The sequence below is a fragment of the Rhinatrema bivittatum genome, chromosome 1 (assembly GCF_901001135.1).
Source record: "Rhinatrema bivittatum chromosome 1, aRhiBiv1.1, whole genome shotgun sequence".
Classification (NCBI taxonomy): domain Eukaryota; kingdom Metazoa; phylum Chordata; class Amphibia; order Gymnophiona; family Rhinatrematidae; genus Rhinatrema; species Rhinatrema bivittatum.
This window is the reverse complement of record NC_042615.1, coordinates 54,407,451-54,431,355: the sequence shown is the minus strand read 5'-3', so window position 1 is coordinate 54,431,355 and position 23,905 is coordinate 54,407,451. Positions and strand designations below refer to the sequence as shown.

Below are 23,905 nucleotides of genomic sequence, written 5' to 3'. Positions count from 1 at the left end.
CTACCTATGAAAAAGCAAGGGTAAATATTACACTGGGTCCTAGAATACCAATACATCACCTACTGAGGAAACAAAACAAACCAGATTGCTATAGATCCCTATGCTAGCAGAATCTCTCATCATGGTCACACACACAGAGCAGAGACAGACCCTCACCAAATACAGAATACAAAATAAAGAGCACAAATTAGACAAAAACTGAAATGGAAACCCCAAGAAGCCAGACTCTGTGTATTAACAATGGAAAAACAGAACCACCATTCCTCATAAAACAAATAAAATCAAGAAACAAAGCATCAGTTATAATAGTAAAACCATACTAATAAAAGAATATTTTAAAACTACTGATAAATAGAATTTCTATTATTTAAAATCATATACATTTTTCTTTACAAACACCAATAAAATATTTCAAAACAGCACATATATCAAATAACACCCAATAATTAAAACTAATAAGGATTTTAAAAGGCCCCTGCTGTCCATACGTGGGAGCTCTTTATTTCCAGTCACCCTGATATTGTCAAGGATTATCCTCTCACACATACTCACATGTCCATTCTCTCATGTCCATTCTCTCTCACATACATACACCTTTCATGCTCTTATACCCAACATAACCTCTTGCTCTCACAGACACTGACACACTCTCAGGCTCTAAGACACACTCTCCACCCTCCACACACACCCCCACTCCCCTGGATTTTCTCATACACACTCATGCTCTCACTCTCTCTGGCTCCCTCACATACACACACAAACACATCCAGGCAAGCTCCCATTCATTTTCACACCACTCCCTCACCATCCCCCAGGCATGCACACATTCATTCTCACACACACATTCACCACACACAGGCAGGCACCTATTCTCACACATACAAACCCCAGGAAGACACCCATTCATTCTCACACACACTGACCCCCAAGGCAGGCTCCCATGCATTCACACACATACACACACTAAAGGCAGACCCCCTCTCTTTCTTTTGCCAGCAACCTCGGAGCCTCTCTCATTCCTCTGCTGCCACTGATGCCGCATGGCTATTGGGGAGGTGCTGATTGCTGCTACTGGCACTGAAGCCCATTCTGCTGCCTCCTCTGTGCAGGCCCCGTGGGTTTCCTCTTCCTCCATATTGATCTCGTACATTGTGAGATCCGCATAGAGAAAGTGCTACTCTTGCACATTACCAAAGATTACATGTGCCAATCAGTAAAAAGTAATTTTTTTTTTTTACCTTTGCTGTCTGATCTTAGTTTTCTAATCGTTTGGTCACAGGCTTTTTTGTTCCACCTTCCCTTTATTTTTTTGCCAATTCCTTTCATATTGTCTTTTTTTCTATTTCTTTTCTCTCCATCTATCTTCTTCCCTCAAACACACAGTCTCTCACTCCCACATGCTGTCTTGCTCAAGCACAGGCTCTCACTGTCACATGCTGTCTCTCTCACACACACACAGGCTCTCACATGCTGTCTCTGCAAACATTCAGGTCCTCACTCCCACATGCAGTCTCTCAACTCATCTCATACACACACTCTATGGGCCCTCAGCCTCTCTGCTCATCTCATACACACACTCTATGGGCCCTCAGCCTCTCTGCTCATCTCATACACACACTCTATGGGCCCTCAGCCTCTCTGCTCATCTCATACACACACTCTATGGGCCCTCAGCCTCTCTACTCATCTCATACACACACTCTATGGGCCCTCAGCCTCTCTCTTACCTCTGGGCCTCCTCTTCACAGGTCGCTGCAGGATGGGCTCTGCAGCATTCCTGATCTTCTCGGGCCGATCCGCTGTGGCGGCCCTTCTACCGGGCCGCCTCCTCTTCTCAGCCCGCTGCAACAACGCTGCTCCTTTTCTGCACGTGGCTGATGCTCCTCCTTCCTGCCCACGCAGCTCCGGCAACATTTTTCTTCCGGGGCCATGCAGGCAGGAAGGAGGAGGAGCACCTGCACGTTTAGACGCGACCTTTTTCTTCGGGCCGTGGTGACGTGAGCTCCACCGTGGCCCTGCCGATCTTCCTGCTGTGTGTCTCCGGCACAGCACAGCGTTACTTCACTACTCAGCTGCCAGTGGGATGAGGTCCCCCGGCGGCCGCATTGGCTCCTCCTGACTTCTCCTTGCTCCGCCCAGTCACGTGCACCAGGATTGCGCGACACACCGGCACACTGCAGGAGACGCACTAAAGTGTCGCGGCACACACTTTGGAAAGCTCTGCTCTAACAGATCATTTATCAGTGGGATTTTCTTAGTGATTAAACATTTATCAAAAGGAGAGAAAACATTAGGCAGGAGGAGATTACAGGAGAACTTTTACTTATCTTGGGATAAAACAGGTTTGCATTTTTTGTTTATGTTTTGAGGTTCTCCAATTTCCATAACTTCCTCATTCTGTGACGGTTTCAATGATGTGGGTTGGCTCCATTATAGTGTCTGTTTGGTAAGGGTTATAATCACAATTTACTTCAGGCATCTCCTGAGGCGCACACGAAGGGGCGCACCAAGGGGCTCATTTGTTGCGCTCCTTCACGTGCGAGCCTGCCAGCGCAAGCGCCTCCGACATTGCTGCTGCTCCGAAGAGCACGCCAGTGTTGGTGGTGGGAGGGCGTTGGATGGGCCAAGGGAGGGATTGATTTTCTGGTGCCGGCGTTTACCTTTGCTCCCTCTTTGTTCCATTGGAGGGGGGGGGAGGGGAGTGCCTCCAGCACGCTCGCCTCACAGTCCCTTGGTGCCAGTAGATGCAGCCAGGCAGGCCGCTCTCTCCTCCAGCTTGCTGCTCCGAAATGGACGCCAGTAGAAGGAAATAAATGTTTGGTGCCGTTCAGGCTAACAAGAGTAACCCACCTCCTCCTCGAGTCTGGGGCAAAGGATTAGGCTCCTCCATTGGGCCCCTATTCCAAGTGAGCAAAGACAAATGAATTGGCTAAATGTCCCTCAGTGGAGTTAGCACTGTTGCCACCAAAAGCCATGTCACAGGCAGAAGCCAAATGCAATAAACAAGACATGCAGAGGTGTTGCTAGGTTCATAAAATCCAGGGGCATGGGCCATAGGCCCTTCCTCCTCTCCCCCCCACCATTTTGATAATTATACTGAAGAATCACAATCTCCTAAAACTCATTCATGTTGTATGTAAACCAATTTGCACTCTCTCTGCATTTTCTTGCCCTCCTTCCTCCTACTCCCCTCATTCCTATTCTCTTGCGTGATTCTCTGTGCATCACACCAGATCCACCCTCACTGGCAGAAGGATAGCAGCAGCAATGTTTTTTTTTTTACCTGCTCCCTCCCTCCTCTGCCAGCTGTACTATGAAGTTTGCCTGCACAGGTCTGGTCCAAAAAGTCAACATAGTCCCACATGACTCGGTAACGCCAAGAGAAGAGGAAGCAGGCAGTCACAGATAGGAAGCACGCTGGCTGCTCTCCTCCTTCTGGTAGGAGGCTGATCCTGCTGGGAAGTAGGTGGGAGGACGGTGTGGTTAGTAGCTCAGTATCTGCTTTGGCTGTTCCCTAGATGTTTCTGTGGCTAGCACCTCACTTTCCCCCCTGTTGTCCAGCGTTGGGCACGTTAATGTAGACCGTTCCCATCCTGGAGCCTTGTCAAGTTGCTAGCCACAGGTCGTGAAACAGCTTCTCATTCAGTACAGGGTTTATTCATAACATAAAAGGCAACAGGTTCTTCATCACCTTCATTAACTTGAACGTAACCATCCAAGAGCAGGTTCACGGTACTCAGTCAGTCCTGTCTGGGTCAGAATATTCCAGTAGCTTTCACTTGTATTACAAATACTACTACCAGGTCAGGGTTACCGATCTCCCTCATCTTAGGGTCCAAGGCACAGAGCTTACAGCATTCAGGTCTTCAGGTCGCTGGGGACACGAATATCCCTGGTGATCCCTTATGATCCCCCAAAAATCAGTACGAGCCCTCTGGAAAGCAGGTATGTAAGCCTTCTCAGCCTGGGGCTGAAAGGCAGAGCACAGGCCCTCCAACATCCCAGGTCTGATGCTTTTTTATTCTTCTTACAAGCCTAAAGCAGGTAAAATGAGACTCCCGGCAGCCAACGACAACCCTGAAGACTGATTAGAAATCGTTTGCCGTCCAGTTGCCTTTAAAAAATAAAGTCATACAGAACAAATCTTTAAAAAAAAAAAAAAAGAGAGGGACTGGTCTACTTCAGCATCACAATCCTTTATCAGAGCTGCTGCCCCTCTTCAGCGAGTCACAGGCAGGACTCCTCACATCGCTGCCCATACGCGAGGTGACTGCATGTACAATGGTCTCGGACATTGCCCAACCAGAGCTTTCCATTAGCCAGGCTGGCCTTCCCCCAGGCTACTTATAACATGTTCAGATAAGACTTTGCTTTTAATAGAAATTTACTTCTCTTGTCAAGTTCTTCAGTTGCCAAATTCTCTCCCCGTGGTTCTGTAAAATGCTTTCTTCTCTGAAGAAATCAGTCCAAACTACACTGGGCGCAGGTGCACCGAGACATCCATACTCAGGATAATCTTTCTGGAGAAATTACATCTCCCAAACTGGAGGCTCGGTAGCAGAGCCATAAAGGCAGCATTTCCCTGGACCACAGTTACTCAAATACTATTAGCCAGAATACTGGCAGTTCTTTTTTTCCCCGAGCCTAGTACTGCTCCCCTGATGTGGGATCTATAATAGGGACATCTAAAGCAGGGGTGATCACATTATTTGAGCCACTGCCCCCCTTCCATTCATGCAATTGGTTGGGTGTGAGTGTGTGTGCACCTCATCTATATATGTGAAAATTATTCACCAAACTGCTGCGCTGCCAACCAGTGGTTCAAAGCCCCAATTCTGTTACTCCTTTCACCAGCTTGAAGAGAAAGTTCACACATATGCACACAGGCACCAAAAGACACACACTTGTGCCCAGAGAAAAAATAGATACTTCATACGTAGACAGCAAAAGATAGCCAGACACAGAGACCCCACAGAGAGACAGACATCCAACAGCCAAACACCCACATACCACAACTAGACAGAAAAACAGAGAAGGATACCCCACCCCCAGATTGAAGACATACACGGTCAGACAGAGGCATAGACACAACAGCCAGCCAGAGAAGCATAGGCAGACACACCTCAGCTCTCAAACACACACACAGACACTGGCAGACAGACCATATTCACACACAGATAGATCACAGACAAATGCGCTCCACATCACACAGACACATAAGCCATACCCCCACAATGCTAAGGGCTGGTGCCAGCCAACATTTTAGGAGCTGAGAAAAATTCCCTTCCATCCTGCCCAACTGTTTTTTTTGCCTTTTTTTTTTTTTTACTATTTTCACCAATTTTTTCCTATTTCTCTCTCAATTTTTGTATTTTTCTTAGTTTGCTCTTATTTTCTCATATTTGCTTAACTTTTTTTTTTTTTTTTTTTTTTACACTATTTACTTTTATTCTCCCTTTCCGACCTCCTCCCTCTCTCCCCTCCACTTCCCCATTCTCTCTGACCTCTTTGCTCATTCCCTTCCTCAACACTTCTTTCCCCAGCGGGCAAGAGCTGCGATCTCTCTCTCCCTGGATAGGAACCTGGCAGCAGCAGGAAACTCTCCCAGGCTGAGGCCTGTACTCCTGGATTGTGGACCACCATAGTGGCTATTCCCATTTCCAGTTCTGCCACAGAGTAAGCAGCTCCCCATCTGGGACCACCACAGCAGAAGCAGCTCCTTTCCCTGGCCCACTAAGACACATAGCTAAGCCCAGGCCTGCTTACAATGTCATATTCTAGCAGCTCCCTCCCTCCCTCCTGGGCTTGCAGTGCTTCCATGGCACTAAGACTCAACTGCCCAGCTGTTTTTTTCTTCTTCCCTGATTGGGCAAGTGGACTCCTCAAGCCCCTCCCCCCCCCCCCCGTTTGCTCACCCCCTGATCTAAAGAACATAACCCATGCATATAAGGTTAACCTCTCAACAAGAATGTTAGCATGGGAGGGGCTAGATTTAAAAAAAAAAAAAAATCAGAATATACTAACATGCATGCATATCATTGGATCTGCCACAAAGACACCTTTTTGCATATTCATGAGAAACCCCAACTTTTAGAACAGTAAACTGGCAAGCTGGCATGGTGAGATCAAACTATAACCAAGTTGTCTCTCAACCAGATGGTCAGTCTTTTTACACAGTATTTTGATTTTATCATGAATCTCCAATAAAATTCATACTATTTTATATCTGGAGCATGCATGCTTTGAATCTAGTTTCCACATATACCCAACACACTTGGGGCCTAATTTGCAAAGCTTTCTTCCCCATGTAATGGCCCCCGCGGGCTGATTACCAGTACTGCCCTGGGTTAACTCATTTTGGCTAGGAACCATGGAGACTGAAATGGTGAGGGGCGGCTGCGTTCAGTACAGCTCCTCCCTTACAGTGCTGGGGTGGCAGTCTCCCTCTGTGGGTTTTAGAAGCAGCTCTCTCCTAAGAGCTCTGGGGGCAGTACGGTTGATTTTTGGAGGAGGAATCGCTCTTGAGTTGGATTTTGGAGCCCTCTCATTAGGATTCAGGCAAACCCTGTTTGGAGCCAGACAGGTCGGGGATCTGCTGTTCTTATCCACTCCCCTGGTGGGTAAGGCTGGTATCCTGGGTTGTTTTTTGGGGATTTTCAGAGACATATTTGTAAGAAGCCTGGCAGGACCTCTGAACTGCCCGGGAGGGTGGGCATGGGGATCCCGGTCTTTGGGAGGCCCAGGCTAGGGAACATCTGCCCCTTGGACAGAGGACTGCCGATGACCTGGTGCCAGGACCTTCTGGTGTTTTGCCTCAGTTTGGGGGAAGAAGAACTGTGTTAAGAAGATCAGGGAGGAAGCTTTGGCTGCCCTTCTTCCGACCCTACCAAGTAACAGCTGGAGCTGCTTGTTCCAGAGAGGATCCCTCCCATTATGGATTTATCTGATAGAGAAAGAGAATAAAGAAAATTGGCTACGAATAAGAACCTCTGAGACCACTGAGGTCTGGATCTCCCCCCCCCCCCCCCCCGAGGTGCAGAGACCATATTTCTACCTTTTACCAGTTTTTGGAAAGGGTTATCCTGCTAAACCTGGGGTACCCTACACCCACCTGGGAATTCCATGCAACCAAGCTCTGGAGACTGGAGGTTTTCCCTGACCTTGGTAACAGACCCCTGCACAGATAGAGGGAAAAAGACTAAGAGGACGACCGATGGGTAATGAAATCATCTGTAAAGTACTTACTCTGGACAATAAACCAAAATCCTGCAGCGTTTATTGGAATTGCAGCAAACACACACAATGGGACAAAGAAGTGCACCTCTCCCAGGGAAGGAAATCTAAAGGCATCCCTGAAAGAGACTTTCGTTTCCCCCACCCAGAAAGGACTCAGGCCCTGTGGAAAGAGACTAGGGGGCCAGAGCTAGCCAGAGTGATTCAGCCCAAAAGAAAAAAAAAAAAAAAAAGGTGTATACATTCTTTTATGGCCCCTTTGGAGTGAGGCCAGCACCAGGGATAGGGTAACATCCCATAATCACAAGAGTTATTTAAAAAGTTATTTTTCCCCCCAATTCTGAAATAACAGGACACTCTAGGTGGTGAATGAGTTTTGGAAAATGCAGCATATTCTAGAGATGCAAAGGCAACCAGCAATGAGCTTTAACTATTAAACATGGACGACACCATCAAATATCCTACCTTGAGCACTCTGGTGCTGCCTGGACTGGTCGGAGACGAACTGGAGGATTTGGTAGATTTAGGCGTGGAGAGCTGGCTGTTGGGATTTCCATTGACTGGCCAGAGTAACAGACAAGAGAAAAAAGAAGGTGGTATTATTAAACAAGATCACAAAAACAAAAAGGCAAAAAACCCCACTACCTCCAATTGAAGGGCCTGTATACAGTTCATAATTTCAATAAACTATAAAAACACCTTGCATCAATTACAATATTACTAAGCAGTCAGTTTTTCAGCAAATTTTTTTTTTTTTTTTTTTTTTTTTTTTAAGGCCTGTGTGATATTCGAAAAACTTTACCAGTACTGACCAATGACATTTGAAATGTGCCCAGCACGGCTTGTGATCCCCTGCAGTTGATGCAGAAAGAGAATTTACTGAAAGTAACCCAGACGCAAGAGCCTAAACCATTAAGAATAAGGCAAGTCCGTCCTGTGCCGAGGACTGACTCTTACTATTCTTTTATTTGTTGGTGTAATTATTTCTTTGCTAGATAATATGCTAAAAGTTATCTGAGCTACAAGGCTAGGCTTCCCCCCCCCCCCCCCACACACACACACACACACGCAAGACAAATTACTTCTTGGTGCAGAAGCCAATTCTTTGTTGCCTTTTAATAGAAGGCCTACCGAGCATTCGATTCCCATGAAAGCACATTCACACTCACCCCACGCACTTTTTCAGTGCTCTGAAGAGCAGTTTGTATGCTCTGCAATGCTTAAAGCAATGGAACTGTGCAATGCCAAGTTGCCTCGGTTTGGGGGTTTTTTTTGCTTTATTCCCAGGGATTTCTCTTCATCCCCCTAACAGATTTCCTACATTTTTGTTTCTAGTTTTACCATGATCACATATGCCTTGTTGCTAACAATCCCCTTCCTGAAGTCAATTCCTTATCCGACTAATGCGCGATTATAACAGCGGGAAGGCGGCAAATGGATGTGACAGAGAACAGCAGCACACGCTGCCCGTATATTTAGATTCATAATGGCAGGCATGGCAAAGTGGGAGGCGCTTAATTTTTAAAAATAAAATGTTAATAACCTTAAGTGACCTAAATAAAATTGCATCTTTTTTTTTTTTAAATTGCCAAATGAATTATATAGAACTGACTTCTGACACTACACATTACACCACTTATACTTACTGTTTATATACTTTCAAACACTTTTGGCGGGAGGGGTAATCTGTTTATTATGCAAATTTTCCCTATCAACTGCTAAGATATGTAAAAAAATATATATATTTAGGAAAATGCGGAACAGTATATTTGAAACTATTAAAATACACAAAACAGGAGTACTCCGTATTTAAGTACTTTGCATGTATCTTTCCAGACATACACAATTGCAACATGTTATCTGAAAGAGGACAAGAGCAGTTTTAAAACGTAACTACAGTTCACTTAGCAGTTCATGCAGCTTCGAGAACAAGGATGTCAGAATGTTGCTATTCTTATTAATTTAAAAAAAAAAAAAAAAAAAAGCATGAGAGATCAAAACAGACTACATTTGCTCCACAGTGAACAAGTATGAACATCTTTGGGGGTGCAGGCGGGCAATAATGATTGCCACAGACAAAACTCTTTGGCTTTGGATCATTTATTTCTACAGCTGACTCACTAAGGCAGCCCATATCTACCATGTATATTTGTATAGTGAGCCTCTATCAGCCCACATCGAACACAAAAAAAAATAAATCATACAAAATACGAAAATGCTTTAGATGCATCTGCTCTTTGAGACATCCAAGGGTTTCTTTTTAGTGCATGCTGTCTCTGTACAGTATTAAAAGGTTTATCATAGCTCTTATTTTGAGCTGTTAATATTTCTAGCTTTGCTTCATTTACCTTTGGTCAGAGAAGCGTGTAAAAATAGAATTTCTTTCCTCTCTAAAACAAAATGAAAGCAAGACCAGAAGCAGGGAGTCATTGCATCAGGCAAAAAAAAAAAAAAAATTGCACCTTTGACCTTTTCTTGAATCTTAAAAAGATGCCAGCGTTTGCAGGGTGGCTTTCAAAAAGAAAGGTAGTGCTATTTGAAGGTGCACCAAACCTTCCAACCATCACCAGAATGTTGTGGTCAATTGAAACCGCTCTGGTGTGAACTTAACCTGTCTTATCCATAGCACATCTTCTTCAGCCATCTCACTTTATGAAGGATGGGCCCTACCAAGCAGAGCTCAGCAAGCCACAGAAAGCAGGAGCTTGCCTCAAGGTAGGTCCCAGCCTGACCAATAGACTGTGCACGTGCCATGGACAGACTCCGTGCTCAATCTTTTCTTTGACACAGAGACTGGGGAGGATTGATGTTTGTTTACTACTTAAATATACTTGCAGCTTAACCCCACCAACAACCTAAAGTCAGGCTGCTAAAAATATTTAAGATAGTTACTTGCCACACACAGATCACAGCTAATAGTGTTAAACTGCAAATGTATTTTATTAGTAAATTTAAAAAAATATATCAAACTCCGGCCCCCCGAAGTCTGTCAATATCAAAGAAATCTGTGAGGCATAAGTATCTACGGCACACGTATGGATGGTCGTTCATAAGCTGCATCTGACCGTAGGCCGGCCCTGCATTTAGCCATTTCTTGTCACCTTGGTTGGAAAAACAGTGCTTTATGTCCAAGCTCATAGCTTAGAGGCAGCAGCAGTGCAAACAGCTGACAACCCGTTGCTATTTTCTGGCACTGATCTTTGTGTGATAAAGACGTCCAATGACCACCACTGGCGCAGCAGGGGAGGACTGTGTGTGTGTCTTTAAATAAAGAGATATATATTAAAAAAAAATAATATATAAACTTGCACTAGGATATGTGACTTCCAAGGGGACCACCATGTCAGCCCTTGCCGAAGGGAAGGGGCTCAATTTTGCCTGCTGTGGGAGTAAAGCCCAGGGCAGCAGGAGCGGTGGAAATGAGATCAGAGCTGTTTCGCCAGCCTTCGGAGGGGGCTTTTGGTTGGCACAGAGACTGAGGCTAAAAGGAGCAGATCCGATCACAGCCCATGGGAAAAGCTCCTGCCAGGCGCTCACTGGAGCTGGCCTCAACGTCCTCGGCCCGCAGGGAGGAAAGATGACCTCAAAACAAAATACAGCAGCTCTAACCTTCTATTCTGCAGACCTGTTATCCCTGCTCTGGCATAGTCAGCTCCCTGGAACTCATTTCTGTTTTTGTTTCACTTTAGTGCAAAAAGAATGAGGCACTGAAGCAGAGCAGAGAACTGTAGCAGGCAACAGTAAGAGCAGGTGATGTTAAACAGTGGATAACTAAACGGCAATAAATTTCGCTGTCTGGTTCAACTCATATTTTGATTTTTAAAGCCAAGCAGGACAAACGGCTTGCATTTAGCCACAAAAATTCCTGTTTAGTCAACCTCAAGCCCTGCTTTTTTACTAGCCTTGAGGTGACAATATCTAGCCTAATACACACACTGTGTGTGTGTGTACTGTGGGTGAAGTGAAGAGTTCAGATCCTGTGAACATTATCCAACTCCTCCCTTCACCCGTAACATTCAAATTTTGGAGGTTTAGCCTTCTGTTGTGCAGCATGCAGTACAAACAAACATGCCTATAATTTTACCATCCAGGCCCTGTGCACTTGCAAAGCACCACCCTCTTTCCAACGAAGCCCAACGTCTGCACAACAGACACCATGCCTTCATTCTGCAAAGCCCAGGTGCACGTTTTGCAAGCCATTGTACGCTCACAGAGACAGACAGGAGAAGAGCACATGGTGAAATTAAGGAGGCGGAGCGAGGAGACACAGCCAGGACACGAATGGCTCACCTGGGGACTTTGCTGTAGTGCAACTACTTGGGTAGAAGCCACCTCTCCTTACTGCACTCAAGCAACACGAAGAGGAGGAAGACATCAAGGAGAGCAATTATTCAACAGGTAAACACACACAAGGGGTGAATATAAGATTAAATTTAAAAAAAAAAAAAAAAAGGGAAAACCATCTTTTATCCTGAGTATGTATTCAAGAACTCCATACCACGTGTGCTTCTGGAGAGGTCAGAGTACACTGGCCGGGTCTCATTTCCAGAGGTGAAAATCAGGGCACGTGTTTTCTTTGACTTATTTCGTAAGAGACTCTGCACAAACAGGTATTTGTCTGGATCAGGATCTGTGAAACAACCCTGGATGGGATTTATGCAGTATATCCTCACTTGCAGCTATAACCTATGGTCCCCTCTCCCCCAGCACCCAATCTTTCTAGGCCCAACCACTGAGACAATCCTATCAGGTCTTCCTTCTGGAACCTACTACACGAGCACCTGGAGTCTGACCATCAGGCGTCATCCCCTGTGCCCCCCCCCCCCTCTCCAATGAGGTTGTGAGTGCTGTCTCTGCAGCATTCCCAGCCCCAAGAGACCTGAGATAAGAAGCCATGCTTGGGAATTGAACCCCCCAAATCCTGCATGGCAGCTCGCATTGCTAGGCCAGACCCCTTTCTGAGCTTAAGGATCCTGATTTTCTGTACCACATTTTTCAGTTCATTTTTTTTTTTATTTTTTTTATTCTGACAGGAAAAAAAAAAAAAGCCCTTATATCGTCTTATTTAAGAATCAAATCCCTTCTCTACCAGGACACACAGCTTCCCTCAGACAGTCATTTACCAATACGCGCACACACTCCCATCTTATCCATACCAAGTCACAAATATACACAGGCAGCTACATGCTCTGTGTGCCTCACACTCCCAGCCAGAGTCTCTCTCACACATACTAACGGATAGCCTCTCTCAGAAAGAGGTTGGGAATCAGAAAATTTCAGATATTACTGGTCGGCATCACTAGTGCATATAATTAAGTAGTTTAGCAGTAATTTTGAACATTTGCTATTCTCACCTCGTTCATTAAGGGAGTCACTTTACAAAAGGAAATACACACTATCTCCAACCATGGCTGTATCGATTATAATTTTGGGAAAAAAGTTCACATTCTGTTGGAAGAAAATACGTGGGTTAATGCAGACCCAGGTGTGGAAGAACAAAATGTTTCCAGAGATTTGGTTAATCTGGAGGGTAGCACACTATGAAAAAGCAAAGGTATATTTACATCAGCACAGCTATGGTCCAGAAGCTCTTTTAATAAAATCGTTCGCTAAAAAAACAAGTGTTTTCATGTTCTCTTCTACTCTCTTTTCCAGTTAAGACGTTCTTGCTGCTATAATCCAATCTCTGCATAAGAGACTTGTGACTGTTTCAGCTGAGCTTGTCATACTAGGCGGGCTAAAGAAACGTCTGTCAAAATCCTACAGCACATTCAGTGATGTAACGGAAGTGCCCCCTCCCCTTACACAACCAGAATTCAAACGGTAGACACCTGTCCAACAGCGGGTGGCCGGAGGCTTCTGCTAACACTAAAAAAACCAACGATGAGCACACGCCTTGGGTAAGAACTGAAAATGGATTCGTCTAACAATTATTGCCCCTTCAGGCTCTACAAAATGCTTCCTTTCATGCCTTACTGTGTAATAATGGGGTTCTCTTATTCATTTGATTTGAGATGGTGTTAAAAATGAGGTCGTTCTGGAAAGAGGCCATTATAATTACAAATAATATAATTTAGTTCTGATTTTTAATGTAAGAACATAAGAAATTGCCATGCTGGGTCAGACCAAGGGTCCATCAAGCCCAGCACCTTGTTTCCAACAGAGGCCAAACCAGGCCACAAGAACCTGGCAAGTACCCAAACATTAAATAAATCTCAAGCTATCATTGCTTAATAATTAATAGCAGTTTATGGATTTTTCCTCTAGGAACTTATCCAAACCTTTTTTAAACCCAGCTACACTAACGGTTGTAACCACATTCTCTGGCAATGAATTCCAGAGCTTAACTTTGCGTGGAGTGAAAAATAATTCTCTTATATTTGTTTTAAATGAGCTACTTGCTAACTTCATGGAGTGCCCCCCTAGTCCTGTTATCTGAGAGGGTAAATAACAGATTTACATTAATTTGTTCAAGTCCTATACTTTATTAAGCTCTAGTAAAAGTAATACCCTAAGGAGGAGCTAATTTGATGTTTTTCACTGCTGTCCTTACCTTGGCTAGAACAGCCTTAAAAAGGGACGAACCCATCTCCGCCCTCAGCTGAAGATTGAACATCTGATGTTTTTGAGACTCTGCCTATGGAAGAAGTCTATTTTACAGCAGAGGCACTGACATTCTGAAATGCATGGAACACTTTTCAGTTGAATTATTTACGATTGCTGGCCATTATATGATACTGTGAGATTGTCTAAGTCGGAGGTGACCAACTCCAGTCCTGGAGACCCATAAAAAAGGCCTGGTTTTCAGGATATCCGTGGTGAATGTGCATGAGGATATCACTTGCATGCACTGGAGGAGGTGCCTGCAAATCTCTCATAGGCATATTCATTGTGGACATCCTGAAAGCCCAACTTGTTTGAGGTTCTTGAGGACCGGAGTTGGCCACCCCTGGTTTAAAAAAGTTTTAGATAGAACATCTGTTTGTTATTTTTCATCTGTCTCGTTGCGTCCTTGTAAACATCGGCGATGAGATGTGCGGCAAAATTCACAGATCTCTAGGAATCCGACAGGAGCTGCAGCGTGAATACTTCTGCGGTGGCCTCTGAAACCAGACTGGGACCATCTCATTTCAAATGGGCCACCGTAGCTGGGATTTGAACTGGCGGCCTAAGAATGAAAGGGGAATGGTCACTACACTGGAACCTTAAGTTACCCAGTCTGATACAGAAAAGCAATAAAGATGAAAGCTTTAAGTCATCCACATTCACAGCCACAGCCTCACTCACATCCAGCCACACCAACCCATACTCATCTCTACCACAGCCTCTTATCACACACATCTGCTCTCGTTTAATTTTTTCTTCCTATTTTTGCCTTTTATTTTTTAGCACTCTTCCCTCTTTGGATTCAGTTCTACTTTCAACATTTTATTATCTTTGATTTCTTCACACACCTCTTTTCTGCTCGTGCCAGTCCTCTTCCCCTATATCTTTTCTTACTTCACATATAATTTTGCTCTTATGTCATACTTTTCTTACCTTTGATTTTTACTTTTAAGTATCCCCTTTTCTCCTCCTTCCACTATCACCCTCCCCTTTATGGCTCTTCACCTCTCAGTTATGAACTGCCAGAACTTTAAAGTTTATTCTATTTTATTTTTCAACTGAAAGGCTCCTGGCCAGGAGGGAGAAAGAGAGAGCGCGCTCCCTCAAAGTAACTGAACAAAAGATCCTTTCCCCACCTCTCTGAAGAGTCCCCCTCCAGTCACTATCACTACCCCTTTCCCCCACGCTCTCGCTTCACCACATTTTGTTAGGTGTGCAGAGGCCTCTCTTTTCCCACCTGTGTTCACTAGAACCACGAGGCCCTGGCGTGCTCTTCTCCTGCAAACTCGTAGTCTTTACTTTCCCTCAGAAAACAACACACATTCCCAGCTGTGTTTCTCCCAGATAGGTGGGCCCAAACTACTACCTCTGTTGGTGGTCAGTGCTACTTCTATCTGCCTTTATGACGTCTTCCCACTCTCATCACAATATAATCACCACTTTTGCACTATTCTTTTTGTTTGTTCAATAAAATGGCATCAGCTTACCAAGAATACAGTTTTCACTTGTTCCAGCACATCTACTAAAATTCTGCTCTAAAAATGCAGATCTCAGATTCATAAATGATAAAGATGCAAGCTTTCTGGACTAAGGTGCCTTTGCCATTAAAACAGTCTTATAAGAAGGTCTCAAATGAAAAGACATGCCATGCAATTACAGCAAACAAGGCGTCTGCTTCCCCATGTCCACGGCGGCCCTTCCCTCCAGCTGTACCTGAAACGGGAGATTTGCTGCGACGCGAGAGCCCAGGGCTTTTGGACCCAGGATGCTTCGGTGTGCGAGCGTAACAGGGCTTCATAACGCGACATTCTGAAATAGAAACAAAAAACTGGGATTATAAATAATAATATAAAAGGTTAAAACTGCAGATGGAGTTACCAATGCACACAAAAATCATTGCAGGAGCATCCACAGTCTCATGCTGAGAAGATGCAGAGTCTAAAATGAGGCAGCCCCAGCAGTGGCAAGATAAAGCATTCCTTGTATCCCAAATCACCAGCAAGAAAAATGTTGCTATACAATCCAGTTTGCAGATTTATTTATTTATTTATTTTCAAATGATCAAGGTCAAGCAGCACAACTTGTACTCCTAAGCAAGTCAGCAATTTTGGTAGCTTGGGCAGGAAAGCCTACCCTCTAGCTACTGCACCATGTGCAGAGAGCTCAGCAGTCAGACTAAGGCAGGGATCAATGTTACCAACGGCAGTAGTCCCCAAAAGGCGCAGCCAGCCTTGCACGGATCCCAACAGCTGATGTACCCAGGGCCCAGTATGATCTATGGCAAGAGATGAGGCTGCTGGTGGTAAAGGCACTGGGAAGAGGGGAGTGCATGCAGAATTAGGGAAAGAAGAAGAGAGCAGGAGAAGGATCAGATGGAGAAAAAGGAGGGAAAAATAAGAAGAGGTATTAGAGAAGACAGAATGAGAACACAAAAGGAGGGAGAAATGACAGAGGTGAAAGGGGGAATGAGAGCAGGACCCGCATATTCTGAGGAATCAACTCAGCGAATTTTCAGTTGGGCCTGAAAAGGAAAAAGTCAAGAAACAAAAAAAAGATATATCTGGTAAATCCCAGTACTGAGCTTCCCAAACATGACTTGCTGACTTCACATCCTGTGGAGTTTGCTAGGACTCCAATACATGCAAATTGATCTCACTTATTCACTGAAGCTATCCTGAATACCCAGGTGACTATGGGGGGGGGGGGGGGGGTCACAAGGTCAGGTTTGGGAGGCCCTATCTTAATAGATGCTTGTGATGGGACCACCAAATTAGGCCCACATATAGAAGTTTGGTATTTGGAAAGACTGCGTACAGGATTCCTATATAGTATCCGTTTTTGGAGATTCAGGAACTGCCATGAGATAGCATAAGGAATAGTGCTGAGCTATGTCATGTGCCTGTCAATGGGAATGTGCCAGGTAAACTTTTCCAAGGGGTTCTAGTGGGTTTTCCTTTATGAGAGCAGGAAAGATGATCCTTTTAGAGGAGTGGTCTAGGTGGTTTACAACCAGGATTGTAGAGGTGGTTGGGGGGGGGGGGGGGGGGGGAGACCAAGGAACCTATGCACAGGTCTCTAAAGGAACAGAAAGAGATTATGGAAACTTACATCCCTATCAATATTTGGTTCTAGGGCAGAAGGAAAATCACGGGACGGGTTAGAGACCTAAATTCTGGGGACTATGTAAAAGCTGGAGAACTGGGAGTTTCCGGATATCTGTAGCCTCCCCCTGTAGGTTACACTGCAGGAAGAGTGAGAGGTAAGGGGACACTTTTTTTAATTTTATTTTTCTGATTTAATATTACAGCAAGACATCTAACTAAAAGAAAATGGATAATATGCAAGGTCAATACATAAGAAAATAACTTTCACTTATCAAATTACAGAACAATTGCAGCTCCCCTTAAAGAAACTTAGGCCTGAGGGCACGAAAATAATTGGAGACTTAATAGAACAAACTTCTTAAACATTAAGGCATTAACGTGACAAAAATATCTTGCCTTTTTCACCTAGCTGAACACAAACTTAACACCTGCAAACAAAATTTAGTTTGCCCATCCAGGTAAACCTCACCGGCCACATTTTAGAACATGTTCATCCAGAATCATGACTAAAGGTTTTTTTGTTATGATTTAGGACTTGCCTTTCCCCCATTGTGCTCAAATCAAGATACAATAGTTTACATCATAATAAAAGAATAAAACACTTGCAAAGCAAATTAAAATATCACAAATGAAAAGCGAAAAATTAGTGATAAAAACTACAAAGATTTCTTGCTCTTAGGATGATAAACCATTACCGTGCAAGCAACCATAGTCCATACTTTAATATGGCAATAAGCAGTAATAATCAATATTTAATTCTGTGTCACAATACCTCATGCAGGAAATAGAACAAAAGTTCACCTTCCTTACTGATAAGAGAGGGATCCCAGCTTATGTCACTTCTGGAAGTTCAGGTCCTTTCAACCTGATCTCTAGTTACAGGGCCTCTGATAGTGATCCTATTTTTTTTCTGCACATCTCAAAGAATGTATCAGGAGAGGCATCTCCCTACACAGCATAGCTCAGAGGAAAAAAAAAAAAAAAAGTACTTAACCTTGTGGGTTCGAACTGCCTAAGAACGTATCTTTTACTTCTCCTATTCACTTACCCTGTGCGTTTGCAAGCAGCAGCCTTTCTATCTGGGGGTCAGTGAGAGGACTCTGGGGCCTACTGTCTGATAACTTCCACTTAAGGCAGGCTTGGCCAGATGGGATTGTTTGACCTAGGTCTCATTATAGTCCTCTTCCTTTGTCTTTACCTCTGTGGCCTGCTTCTCTCTTCCCCTCCCAACCACAGCCCCAACCTCTGTACAATTCAATCCAAACCAAGCCACACCATCAAGCTGTGCTGCTTTCCATGGTGCCAGCTAAGTCCCTCCAGCACCACAAGAATAATGCCGATCACTGCTATGAACCTCAAACTTAAACGACCACATAGAGACAAGTCGGCATGAGTGGTGGGAATATGGAAATGAAGTATGGTAGGACGTGGCACATGCTGCAACCAGGAGCGGCCTAGGGAGCCCTTTGAAGCTGGAGGAGATGTTGCCAGAAAAGTAGAGAAAACAACAGTGGTTAAAAGTGAGCGCACCAGGAAGGAAGGGGGCTTGCCAGAAAAATGGAAGAACATTGGGAAGGTGAAGGAGAACAGCACACCAGGAGAGAGAAAAGAAAGAAAGAAGAGCAAAAAACGTTAGAAGCTTAGAGAGCAGAAACCTGTGCTTGCATCATATGCAGGGGACTCCTCAGGTTCTTCCTCTTTTCCAGCTTACATTTTGGAGTGACCCAGGGGGGTTTTATGCTGTTCCGTCTCCTTTATCGTTTTGATCACTCCTCCCTGCATCTTTTCAAGTTCTGCTCTTTTGTTTTTGAGATGGGGGGTGACCAGAACTGCACATGATACTGCATAATGGATCCATACAGAGGTGGGCCTGTCTTCCATTTTATTTTCCATTCGTTTCCTTATAATACCTACCATTCTGTTTGCTTTTTTTGACTGCTGCTGCATGCAGAGATGGGGGAGGGGGATTTCAAAGCATTGTCTACCATGACTCCAAGATCCTTTTCCTATGGTAGGTGGTGACACTTAATTCGGAGCCCAGCCGCACTTAACTATAGTTTGAATTATTCTTCCCTGTATGCATCGCTTTGCACTCATCCACATTAAATTTCGTCTGCCATTTAGACACCAATCCCCCAGTCTTGCAATTCCTCACAACCTACTTTTGATGCAACTACTTTGCATTTATAAACTATAGGGATTATTCCCCTCCTGAAGTGGCATATTGTTCTGGTTCAGGCAGGTCTTAAAAAGGATCTATAGAAACGTAATTATTTTTTTTAAATGCATGTAGGCTGTTTGCGAATATTTCAAAGAATCTTTACAGCAAAAGAATGTCTGGACTGGCAAAAGATGCTCATTTCACATTTTTGGCAGAAAAAAAAGGTTAACACAGCTTTAACCTCCACCATTCCATCTGCAAAGCAATACAGCAAGTCCTTCTCCTCTGCCCTTGTCTGCTTGCAAAATAAAAATCACACAGAACAAACCACAGGGGATGAGTCAGAAAGCGAGAAAGAGAGGGAAAGGATAAGGTGATAAGAGCAGCATTTGCGGGGTAAAGGAAGAGGAACAATTAGTTTGGGGGAGGGGACAGAGGCCTGAACAAGTGACCTGCGTGCCCAAGAGGAGATTTGTTGCTCTTCTGGGACCAGTTTATATATCTTAGGTCTCTGCCACAGCCCAGACCCCCAAGCAGGTTTCCATTTCCTCTCTTATGTCACATCTCTTTCCCATCCCAGCTGTTCTACCTTCACAATCCATACATTCACTCATAATATTTTAAACTATAATACCTAATCCACATAAAATCCAGACAGATCCTAATTTATAAGGATCCCAGGCCACTCTAGTCTATTGAAACTTGCCAGCTTTTGTTATATCATCCTGCTCCTGGAATCTATTCCCAATCTATGCCGCCGCCCAAATGCTGCCTGCCTAGAGGCAGCTAAAAGGGTTTTTGATTACAACACTGTGGCGAACCTCCGAGAGACGGGGTCCCCGTTCTCAGACCCTGCCAATCAAATGCACAAGAGCCTACATTTAATCCTAAAATTAATGCCTGCCCAGCAATCCTTTTTTTTTTTTTTTACTTTATTAATTTTGTTTATAATTTTGTTTATAATTTTATTGCATTGAATTTTGTTTATAATTTTATTGCAAAACTTCCCATGTTATTGTTCCCCCTCTCGTTAATGCCTTGTTATCATGTTTTTACTGTTCAATGTAAAGCGCCATGCCGTGCGTTTGTTTTTGCGTTACAATGTGAACCGATATGATATCCTGGATGAATGTCGGTATATAAAAATTTTAAATAAATAAATAAATAAATAAATAAATGAATTTGAAGGTCACATCCTTTTGAGATTTGCTTTATAAGCAAACTCTGCAAAGAAAAAGATTAGCCTGTGTAGAAGTCTTCCCAGAACCGAAATCTCCAAACTGATTTGACCTGATGAAGGGACTCTGGATATCATCTACAACCTTTTTGTTCACCTCCAAATAATTCAGAAACCGAACGTACATAGGTATGTAGTTAAAAACATTTAAACATTAAAGATTTAAATATAGAACACACATTTTTCTTTAAACAGTGAAATAAAAGTCAACCATGTGCTTTCTAAGGATGGCTGAATATTTAGTCTGAAGTGTCATTATGCAGGGACAGCATTAGCGGCTGCAAGCAAAAACAAGCATGTAGATAAAGTTTTAAAAACGGAAGAGAGCAATAGCACAGAGCTGAAAGCTTGCTGATATTTGCAGTAGTTCTACAAGCAGAGTCTGTGTAATTAGAAGGCATGATCCACTGTCATGAAAAGAAAATCTTCATTGGAAGGATTATTTTATCACTGCTGCAAGTTACTCCAGAAACACACAGCAGCTGGATATCACTTTTCAAAGCGGGTTAGAGAAACGAAATATGGCAGCATATATAAAAAGACCACAAGGTCCATCCAAGTCCTCCCAGTCGCTTCCTGCTGCAATATCAGAGCCTGCTTACTTTCTGGCTTAGCACCTGCTTCTCCACAAGCAAGAGCCCCCCCCCCCCTCTACGTTTCTCATGCTTTTTAAATCCCAAACACTTTTGCTGTCTCCACCAGCTTCGCTGGGAAACTGTTCCATGCATCTAATACCCTTTTCTATAACTATCTTTTTGTGCAACTCTGATCTATCCCTACCTCTTTTTTCCCATACATGATCCACTGAAAAATGCTTGCCCGATTCAGGTATCTGAATGTTACCACAAGGCACTCACCTTCTCCTTCAACGTATGCATATTTAGATCCTCAAGCCTCACCTTGATAAAGACATTTTTTTTTTTTTAAAGGGAGTATTGTTCTGATAAAATTGTTAGTTAAAAATAAAAAAAAACAAAATGAGCAGAAGAGACATTTTTCTAAAGACCAAATGTACACTTCTTAGTCTTTTATCATCAAGTTATGGGATGGCAAGAACCGGGCACCACCAAACAGGAAAGAGACCCAAAAGCAGATCACCTCTGCTGGTCTGAAGGTTAGCAGACCCTGGGATAAAGCAGCACAAAAAACGGTAACAGTATGCTCAGGAAGACAGATCATCAGTACCAAAAGGAAGTCCTGCTGCTCTGGTACAGACGCCACCTTGAGTACAGGGTTCATTTCTGGAGGTCACATCAAAAAGAAAATTGAGAGGATGGATGTAGTTCAGGCAGAAACTACCAACAAAGGCTCTCTATGGAGTGAGGCTTAAGGAATTAAAGGTATATGTTCTGGAGGGAAGAAGGGAACATGGGGGTATGACAAAATACAAGACAGCAAAATCTCAAAAGATAAGGGGGGGGGGGGTCATGATCTGATGCTGGGAGGGAGGAAGGCACAGAAGAAATACTCCTTTACTGAGGGATCTTGGTGGCAGGGCAAGTTTTGGAGGAGATCTGTGATTAAGTGGGACCTGTAGCAGCTCAGAGAGGTACAAATGGGCAAAACAGGTGGCACAAAGGTGCCAAAAAACTACCGTGTGTTATGCTTACAGATGGAAACTTTCAGGACTAGTAGTACCCTTTCCGCAATCAAACCTTTAAAAGATGTAAAAAAACAAAAACAAAAATACACCTTACCGCTGTGATCCAATACAAAGTCATCCTGGGCATATCGATACTTCTCAGGTCCACAGGCAATGAAGACATCATCCTCTCCGAAGAAGTCTTGCAGGCAAGTAATCTGGGAGGAGAGAATGAGAACTGAAATATTCTCCCCTGGTTGTAGACACAGGTTGTATCTCTGCATTTTTAACCACAAATGACTTTGTTACTAGTAATGAAGAGTAACTCATGCCAACTGCCTCATGCTCTACAGAAGCTTCCCAAATCTGTCCTGGGGACCCCCCACAGCCAGTCAGGTTTTCAGGATATTCACAATGAATATGCATGAGGTAAGTTTGCATATACTGAGTCTCCATGATTTGCAAATGCATCATCATGCATATTCATTGCGATGGGCTCCCCAGGATAGCTTTAGGAAGCCCTGCTTTACAGTCCTAGGACTAACCTAAACGTGGAAGTTAATACCACATTTAGGGTAAAATTGAAGGCAGGCTTCTTGCACAACTTTTATATAAAAACGATTTTGTGCACAGTTAACTCACTTGTTATGCACATTCTGCCATGGCTTACATTTTTTTTTTAAATGATTATTGCAATTTTGCACAAACAACCTAATAAGTCTTGTTTCATAACATCTTTTATGGTTATAGGATTGCTTTAAAACCACTTGTTAAAGACGATTAAAATTAAATACATTTTTTCAGAAACCTAAATAACCACACCAAATGCAGGATGCAAAATTAAGTGATATTAGCAAAGGTTGAGTGTGTCAGTAAGGCAGGTAAGGTCAGACCAGAGGTCCATAGAGCTCAGCATCCTGTCTCTGATGGCTAAATCTGGATCTCTGAGAAATAAATCAAAAAAGTGTGTGGTATAAGCATGCAGGATCCATATTAGCAAGAGAATGGAAATGAAGTACATTGGGATAACCTGCACGGAAGAGTAGTAACAACCCAAAAGTGGTAGAACTTCATCAGCGTACAAAGAAAGCATGGGGAGGCTAACACTGATGACTGATGGATCTGGCCATGCTTGAAACAGATATGAGAGAGGAGTGTTGAGAAATTGGATGGAAGCCTCAAAGAGAAAAAGGGTGTTGGGTTGCATGTGGGAATTTTATATGCATATCTACCAAAGGTTGATGAATCAACTGGGCATTTACAATGTTACTATGTTAAGTTCCCAGTCAAAAAAGCAAATAGAATGTTATGAATTAAGAAGAGAATGGTGTATAAAACGGAAAATATAATGCCTCTGTATCACTCCTTGGTAAGACCACACTTTGCGTACTGTGTACAATTCTGATTGCTGAATCTGAAAGAAAAAAAAAAAAAGATAGTTGCACTGGAGAAGGTACAGAGAAGGGCAACCAAAATGATAAAGGGGATGGAATGGCTCCCCTATGGAGAAAAGGCTAAAGAAGTTGGAGCTATTCAGCTTGGAGAAAAGACTGCTAAGGGGATATGATAGAGGTCTATAAAATGATGAGAGGTCTAGAATGGGTAAATGTGAATCTTATTTACTCTTTCAGATAATAGAAGGACTAGGGGGCATTCCATGAAGTTAGCAAGTAGCACATTTAAAATAAATCAGAGAAAATTCTTTTGCTCAACGCACAATTAAGCTCTGGAATTTGTTGCCAGAAGATGTGGTTAGGGTAGTTAGTGTAGCTGGGTTTAAAAAACGTTTGGATAAGTTCTTGGTGAAGTCCATTAATTGCTATTAATCAAGATGACTTAGAAAATGGCCTCTGCTCCTACTGGCATCAGTAGCATGGGAACTTCTTAATGCTTGGGTACCTGCCAGGTTCTTGTGTCCTGGTTTGGCCTCTGTTGGAAACAGGATGCTGGGCTTGGTGGACCCTTGGTTTGACCTAGTATGG

At 43.6% G+C, this 23,905-nt stretch overlaps 1 protein-coding gene across 3 annotated transcripts in view; it reads right to left on the bottom strand.

Annotated features, from left to right (window-relative positions):
- DCLK2 (doublecortin like kinase 2) overlaps nucleotides 1-23,905 on the bottom strand; it is a 319,571-nt gene that overhangs the window by 145,500 nt on the left and 150,166 nt on the right. For 2 of the 3 annotated variants that reach the window (XR_003857315.1, XM_029605030.1), the window contains exons 3-6: nucleotides 22,039-22,141; nucleotides 15,553-15,648; nucleotides 11,524-11,574; nucleotides 7,699-7,793 (exon numbers count right to left, since the gene is read on the bottom strand). Coding sequence is in view for 2 of the 3 variants with exons in the window: in XM_029605030.1 (XP_029460890.1) it covers nucleotides 7,699-7,793; nucleotides 11,524-11,574; nucleotides 15,553-15,648; nucleotides 22,039-22,141 (345 nt within the window). In the remaining variant the exon portion in view is untranslated. The remainder of the gene's footprint in view (nucleotides 1-7,698; nucleotides 7,794-11,523; nucleotides 11,575-15,552; nucleotides 15,649-22,038; nucleotides 22,142-23,905) is intronic. The other variant, XM_029605114.1, reaches the window with a different exon arrangement.